This window comes from Lactuca saligna, chromosome 4 (genome assembly GCF_052625555.1).
Source record: "Lactuca saligna cultivar CGN05327 chromosome 4, ASM5262555v1, whole genome shotgun sequence".
NCBI classification, from domain to species: domain Eukaryota; kingdom Viridiplantae; phylum Streptophyta; class Magnoliopsida; order Asterales; family Asteraceae; genus Lactuca; species Lactuca saligna.
Window position 1 is genome coordinate 206,545,879 of NC_136420.1, and position 8,883 is coordinate 206,554,761.

At 30.6% G+C, this 8,883-nt stretch overlaps 1 protein-coding gene across 1 annotated transcript; it reads right to left on the minus strand.

Moving 5' to 3' along the window:
• Positions 1 to 5,533: 5,533 nt before the first annotated feature.
• On the minus strand, positions 5,534 to 7,949 carry LOC145043279 (cytochrome P450 CYP82D47-like). The gene is made up of 2 exons (XM_078991882.1): positions 6,875 to 7,949; positions 5,534 to 6,270 (listed from the first exon to the last, which is right to left on the minus strand). The coding sequence occupies exons 1-2, from the start codon at positions 7,835 to 7,837 to the stop codon at positions 5,647 to 5,649; spliced, it is 1,587 nt and encodes a 528-aa protein (XP_078848008.1). The 5' UTR covers positions 7,838 to 7,949; the 3' UTR covers positions 5,534 to 5,646.
• Between the last annotated feature and the right edge of the window lie 934 nt (positions 7,950 to 8,883).

Below are 8,883 nucleotides of genomic sequence, written 5' to 3' on the forward strand. Positions count from 1 at the left end.
TTAATAATACAAAACAAATTATATTAAGATAATTTGATTAATAAACAAAAACATAATTAATTGGTGTTGGTTTTGTACAATAAAATCGTTTTTCTTTACTAGAAAAAAGGAAGTTTTGAGTACGAAATTGTATTTTTTTAATGGGTATTTTGAATAGTAAATCGGAGGGAATTTTTTTTTAACTAACCAATTTTAGTATTGCAGTTTTAAGTTTTATTTAAAATTAACTAATTATAACATTGCAATTTAAAAAGCTTATTAGGAAGCAACAATTTCAGTTTGGAATGTTGTCGATCGGTAGGTTACAATCCCTTCGAAACCCTAAAACCCTTATATCTAGATTTCGACACAATGAATTCAACATATGAAAACACATATCCAACATATACAAAACAATAAATAAATTAAAGAATATATTTTTCATTGAAAAGAAAACGAATCGTAGAATTGAAACAAAGACGTATTAATTAAAAAATTAATATTCTCATGTTTCATAAAGTGACATAATCGTTGAATTAAAGTTAATCATTATCCGCCGAAATGAAACTTAGTGCCAAATGAAACTATTCGTCACCCGGTGCTCATCTCGCATAACCAACTTTTTGCAGTATTATCAAGAGAGATATCATGTGTCAATACAAAAGTATTAATGAAGTTTGGTGAAATAGTCAAATATATACATCAAATGTGGTATATAAAGAAGTGTTGCATGATTAATAATGTACTATTAAACATGTGTTCATGTACATTTGTAAAGAATCCCAATTTTTAATTTTTAATTCTTATTGATTTCATTTATGCTAGCATGATTCTTATTGATAATTGTTTAGATGTAGTAAAACCACTTGCATAAGAATTAATTACCTGTAAAAACTAACTTTTAAAAACTATTTGCACCCGTCACTTGGTGCGGGTAAACGGCTAGTGTGTGTGTGTGTGTATATATATATATATATATATATATATATATATATATATATATATATATATATATACTCACAAAGTTAAGAACCGTAAGAACTATTTATTTTTACATTATCTATTTGCCTTTTTGGGAAAACACATTCTATTAGTTTAGATATGGCATCTTTTCTCTCATTATTCTCCAAGAAACAAAAACATATCATTTCACCTCCTTCACCCATATCTGATGAACACCACCACTCCAGCATCGCTGATGGTGGCCTCACCGCCGACATCACCTCTACCGACGTCCCTTCCACTACAGCTGTTGACGATGTCAAATCAACACCAACAACAACAAACGCCTTCTTTTCCATTTTTTTCTCAAATCTTTCTGGAATACAACTTTCTAGATGTTGATCCAAATCGTTGGAATATCTCAGATCTAGAGAAAAAACTGGCAAAGACGACCCGTACACACCAGATCTACAACCATCGCCTTCTAGATCTGCTTCACCTTCGATTCTTCCATATGTGCTTTGTTTCTGACTACTTCAGATACATATCTAAGTTGTCGGAATATCTTAGATCTAGAGAGAAAAAGAGCACCATATGCCGAGATATCTTAAATCTGAAACCCTGGCACCGCTATTAACATGAATTGTTGTCGTCACTACCGTTTGATGCACCAAAGGACAAATCTAGGAGCAACTATGCCTAAGGTTCTAAATAACGTAAGGCGTGAATTGGCGGCAATTTCAAGCCTCAAGCTTTTCCGATCCTTGGTGAGTCACGACATTTGTAAGGCGTGACTTAAGCCAGTAATTTTCTATATAATTAATACTTTTATATGTATTTTCAACTATTATTCATTTTTACACATATATATGAGTTAAGGTGGCGTTTTGATAAAACTTGGCGGTAGGTGGAAGCCTTGGAGCCGAGGCTAGCCATGGCGAGCTTTTTAGAAACTTGACGATGCCAGATCAACCGGGTGAGTGGCGAGGATCTAGCAAAACCTTCTCCATCCATATCTGTTCGACTTTGATTCCTCCAAATTTGGTTATTCTCCCGCCAAGTTTTTTTGTCTCTGGCCACCTCTTGCCATCGACTTCGATCTCGCAACCACCGGCCGCCACCCTTCAGATCTGGAGTCGTTAACTTCAGATATAGAACATCCTCATTCAGATCTGCCCCTACTATCGACGTAATCTTTATATTACTTCAGATCTGTGAATTATGCTAAATTTCTGACCTCTAACCTCTCTAAAGCACTAGAAAATGTCATGTTGCCTACCTCATCCTTTTAGATCTAAGGCCAAAGATGGCGGAAATGTCACCAACTGTCATCAACCTTTTAGATTTGAAGCAAAAACGTACCAATTTTTTAGATTTGGTCAGATCTGGTCAAATCTGATGTGTTTTGTGTAATTTTAGGCATCGATCTTGTATATATGAAACATTTCATGGTGGCCACCGGTGGTACCACCAGCGTATCAGATCTCTTCCACCATTACCATCTCCTCGCCTCAGATTGTCGGAAAACTCATCATCTGCCATCAACACTTTAGATCTGAAGTCAAAGGTGCAACGATTTCTCACATCTAGTTAGATCTGCTCTGATCTTGAATATTCGGAGACTTTAAGGAACATGACAATCTTAGATCTTTAAATCCCATCAAATCTGAAAACAATATCCAAAGAAGGTGTTTGATGAAAAACTTCAACGAGATTTGTAAGTTTTTAAGTTATAAATAAGTATTTAAAATTTTGTTTTAAGCTGTGAATTAGTGTTTGAAGTGTGTATTATATTATGAATTCTGATTTTTGAGACATTAAGTAGTGAAATTGTTTGCAATATATAATTATGTTTTGAATTAGTATCTGAAATGTTTCAGTAAATTTTGAATATTTTATTTTTTATCCAAAATTTTATACATATAAATGAGATGTGAATGTAATGTATTAAACTATGAATTTTTTATATTAACCTGTGAATTTTATTAACAACTTAATATAAAAAAATCACATTTTAATATACAATTTGTATTGTGCTCACAAGGTGTTTGAAAAATGCTTCAATAAGTGAAATATTTTTTTAAGCTGTGAATACTATGAATGAGAGTCATAAACTGATTTACTAAACTGTAAATCAAAATTCTTGAAATGTAAGTTTTATATTGAGAATATGGTTTTGATTTTATAATTTTTATGTATTAAAATGCGAATTAACCGTATTAAGTTGTAAATAATATATGAATAAGTTAATAATTATAAAAAAAATGCTTATTCACAGCTTAAGAAACTAGTTTAAAAACTAATTCATATTATTCAAATTTTAAAAATATACACTGTTTTTATTCATATTAAATGTTTTTTTTTATAATTATTAAGTTGTTAATGCATGAATTTATACATATCTGATTGTTTCAATTAGAAAAAAAAAAATAAGCTATGAATGCTTGATTTTTTATAACTATTAAGTTGTGAAAGCATTATTTTTTGTAAGTGCATGTGATCGCCAGCTAGGCTGGTTGTGATGCATCCTGGGTTATAAGCCTTAGTGAGTGAGGTCAAGAGTTCGATTCTTGGCGGAGCACATTTAAGGGATTTTCCTTGGATTGACGAGGGTTCGATTCTTCGTTCCCTTTGGTGCTGAGTGGTGCCCTTCTTGGTGGCCCGCCAGACATTTCTGATCCATCGGTTCTGGTTACCCTCTATCTATTTGCCAGCTCAAAAAAAAAATATTTTTTGTAAGTATTAATTTGTGAATGCTTGATTTTTTTTATAAGTTTTAATTGTGGTAAATGAATTTTTTTATAAGTTTTAATCAATATATGTATGAATTTTTAGAAGTTTTAATATGAATTTAAACGTTTTTTTTATTATATTACTGTTTTCTCAAATAATGTGAATTTATGATTTTTAAGTTGTAAATTGTGATGAGTGTCTGAACTGCTATCTAAAACAACCCTCAAGCTCCAAAAATCATAAGATGTAATTTTTAACTTGTAAATATATTTTATTAAACTGTGACTTTGTGTATTAAATTGTGTATTCGATGCATAAAGTTGTGAATTTAGTATATTAAGCTGTTAAATTTTTTTATGAAATTTAATCTTGCTTCTAAGATATCATATAAAAGAAGCATTATATATACATTTTATTTTCTTCATTTTGAATAACATGTAAAATTTAAATTGTGAATATTATATAAATTAAAATTTGAAAGAAACACTAGCCTACTTATCTAAAGGTATAAATATGAGTACTAAGTACCAAATATGGATGTGAATGTATAGTTTTTGTATATTAAATTGTGAATTTAATATATTAAGTTGTTAGATTTCGATATTGACTGTATTAAGCTATGAGTTGATTGTATTAAATTGTGATTTTATACTTATAAAATTTATGTTAAAATATGAAGTATTAATTTTCTTCTGAATATCTTTTTGTGAACTAAATATGTAAGAATGTATCAGTTTTTACAATTGTTACATTAAACTCTAAATTAGTGAATTGATATAGTTATTAAACTGTGAATATAGTATTTATATAAGTTAACAATGCATGATTTTATATACATATTTGGTTTGAAATGAATGATGGTTACGACATTGAGATAGATGGTTAGTGTTGATATGAGGTAGTTCGTGGCAGTGGTAGAGTTTGGGATTGACTCTCCTAAATTAGTGAATAAGTGATGCTATGATTGTATTAAATTCTGAATTTTGTGTACTAAACTATGAATGAACTATATTAAATTTAGTATGTTGTATAATTTTTGTGTTAAATTTGAATTGATGTATGAATGAAAATATTAATCTGGAAAAATTACAATTTTGCCTTTTTTGTACCAAAAAACAAAAAAAGTTTCTGTATTTTAACATGTTTAATAAATATTGTGTACATATTTACTTATAAAATGGAGTTCTTACCGTTCTTAATCTTTTGTTGTTCTCATTTGAACCACTCCCTGTATATATATATATATATATATATATATATATATATATATATATATATATATATATATATATATATATATATATATATATATGATAGTTTCTAATGATTGTTTTTGGTGACAATGAATTTTAATTATTAGATTTTATTTTCTAACTAACCTAGTGCTTTTATTGTCTATTTTTTAATACTAGATGTAGTTAAGAAATATGATAATCTTGGTTAATATCGAATATTACAAGTATAAATTCATCAAGGTGACGATTAAAGTGGTTTTATTTCAACAAACGTGCATATATGTTTCAACTAGGTGTGAAACCCGTGTATTACACGAGTTTATTTAAAAAAAGATTACATATTAAAATGTAAACAATAAATATTTTTTAATGTAAAACTTTAAAATAAGAAACGAAAACGTGTTCATTGAAAGTTAATATCATATAAATTATATTTAATACTTTAAAAATATATATAAATATGTGACTTTAATTTTAAAAATTGAAACAAATCAGAAATTGACAAATGAATAATATTTATTTCAAAAATACCATAAAATGATCAGTATTAAAACTAATGAGAGATTGACAAGTGACAAAATTATTTTTATTTATTAGGGAGGAATAACCTTAAAAATACTTGTATCAACCATTCAAAATTCTACTTGATATAGAAAAGGCTACTATATCCCAATTATATAAAACATCGTCCAATAAGACTTCATACATCGAGGAGTGGTAAATACAATGAGGAGTGGCATTTATATATATACTTCATTCACCAATTATTAGATGCCAAACGTGAGACGATTTGAACATTAAGGGGAGAAGCCTTGGCATTTATTAATCCGACACTTTCAGTCATATCTATGGTTGAATTGTTGGGCGATGACATGTCAAAGTTTTGTAGCAAAGTAGCCAACACAATATGCAACATCTGAAGTGAAAAAGCTAACCCGGGACAAGACCTTCTTCCAGCACCAAATGGGATTAACTCAAAGTTTGTCCCCTTAACATCTACATGTGCATGAGTCCCAGAAAGGAACCTCTCAGGCTTAAATTCTGATGGGTCTGACCATATTTCTGGGTCATGTTGGAGCTTCCATATGTTGACAATCAACCATGTGCCTTTTGGAACATGGTACCCAGCTACAGTGCAATCTTCTGAAAATTCTCTTGGAGCTCCAAGTGGTGCTGCTGGGTATAACCTCAGTGACTCCTTCACAATAGCTTGGAGGTAGACTAGTTTGCTAATATCTGAATCATTAACTCGTCTACCCTCTCCAACATGTTTGTCTATTTCCTCTTGAACCTTTTGGAGAGTACCGGGATTATTCAATAACAGTGAGAGCGTCCATGTTAGCGTGACAGTGATGGTATCCGCACTACTAGCAATGATATCCTACAAAGAAATTAAAGTATTTAGGAACCCTACATTAAGAAAGGTTTTGATGTATTGTCAATACAATCATCAATAACGTTTTGATGTACTGTTTATGGGAAAATGACTTAGAACACCAACGAAGTTTTCAAACCGTTCAAAAAACTTCAATCATGTTTCGACTCTTCAAGTAATTTCAATGAACTTAACCTTTTGTTTAAAAAAATTCAATGAAGTTTCCAAACCATTCAAAATCTCCAATCATGTTTTGTTTGCTCAAAATGTTAAGTTCGTTCGGTATTTTTGAACATACAAAACATTATTAGGGTTTTTTGAACGACTGGAAGCTTCATTGGTCTTACAAATCATTTTTCCGATATTGTAACACACGTTTCTTTTCTTTGACTTCCATAGAATTGAACAAAAGTGAAATTTCGTTGCCCTTTTTTTAGACAAAATTTTAAAATTGTCGGTTTTCTTAGAACAGACAAAGAATACTTGAGATTTTGAACAGTTTGAAATTTTCGTTGATTGAACAGTTTGAAAATTTTGTTGAGCTCCTAAGTTTATCAAAGCTATGATTCATTTTTAGTAACTAAATTAGTACAAACTAATTAGATAATACCAAGCAAGTAGACTTAATAACAGCGTCCGCATCATAATCTGTCAAGCCTCCGGTTTCTACAGCAGAGATCATCACATCCATGTAATCCTTATCCTCAACAACCTCCGCAGAACCCCTCTTCCTCCTGTGCTCGTCCAACCACTTCCCAATTATGCAATCAATTTCTTTTGCAACTCTTTTCATGGCCTTTACATGACCACCCAAATCCAACCACCCAAGGAAAGGAAGTGTATCCGCGACCACAAAAAGCCCCAAGAAATGAAAAAATGCACTAAACACTTCACCATACCTGTTCATATCATTCTCCTCTTCACGGTTTTTAGCCCCGCTACACCGTTTACCAACTACCATTCTAAGCATCACATTCATATCAAATTCCCCAAACCATTTCTTCATATCAACCAACACTTTCCCGTTCGCATCTCTCTTCTCCTTCCATAGCTCATGCATGTTTCTGATAGAGTTCTCCAGTTCAGACACACGAACATCCTTTAGCTGCTCTAGGCGACGGCTTGATAGCAGTTGAAGGGAAGCAATCTTACGCATTTCTCGCCAGTATGGACCATAAGGAGTGACTCCAAACATGGCGTAGTTATATCCCAAAATCTTAGCAGCTGTAAACTTGGGGCGGGAGGAGATAGTTACATCACGGGTAGTGAAAAGCTCTTTAGCAATCTCCCAACTATTCACTACTGATACTTTACGGATTCCTAGACGAACAGTGAAGATGGGTCCGTGTTTTACAGCCATGGATCCCAATGCTATGTGGGTAGGACCGGATGATCCACCAAAGAGGTTCAAATGGCCTACTATTGGCGACGCACCACTTGCTTTAGGTGCAGCGTTGTTTTTACCAGTTTTAGTGAAGAACAAGAAAAAATTAATGACCACAATTACAGCTCCAAGTCCAAGTAAGAAAGTATAATTATGTTGCAAGGAGTTGAAATCCATGAAAAGATTCATGGTGTTAAGCCTGTCCCGATGGAACTATTTTGTGATTCAGCGGAAAATATGTAGAGTATTGAAAGAATACAATCATATCTTCTTGAGATTTTCACGTTTTGTCCCATTGGAATTTGCGTGGGTTTATCTTGTTCACAAATAAGATGTGTGGCTCAGTTTATTTCGAAAGCAGAGCCGAATTACACTTTATAATAAGGGTATATTTTTTATACACGATCCTATCAAATATCTATCTAGTTTTTTTTTTTTTAAGTTTTTTTTACAGGTTGTGATATAAGTTCTTTCTTTCACTCACATAACTAATCATATAACTAATCACACATTAATTTCACTCACATAACTAATCACAAGGTATATAAATACTATTACCCTCACATTAATTTCACTCACATGACTAATCACAAGGTAATACTATTACCCTCACATGAAAAAGGTATATATATATATATATATATATATATATATATATATATATATATATATATATATATATATATATATATATATATATATTATCGCTTTTAAATAACTAAATCTTGAAAATTATACACTCAACGATTATTTTATATATTTTTCTGAGCTTTTAGTTTACTCTACTCTCTTTTCTATAAATGTGAGGCCTAAATTTAGACTATAAAAACTATAAACTCAAATCCCAATAATTACTTACCGCAACTCTAATATATCCCATGTGGGGCCTTTATATCTTTATTGAAGTTATTATTTTTCTTTCATATACCATAAGGGTATGGGTAACTATGTAACATTATTTTGATATTACATTAATGGTGTTATAACACCAAGTGATGAAATAGGCAACATGTTGTATCTTGTTATGATACAAACTTTTTTCCATTTTATAATTTATTTTTTATTTATTTTGATTTTTTTTTAAATTGAGACAAATATTTTTTAAATATAAAAAATAAATAAAACATAATGTTTAAAAATTATAAAAAGAATTAAATTTTTTTAAAGATTAACATTAACATAAAGACTAAATTACACATAATATCCAAAAACAAAAAAAGAAATAACATCCAAAT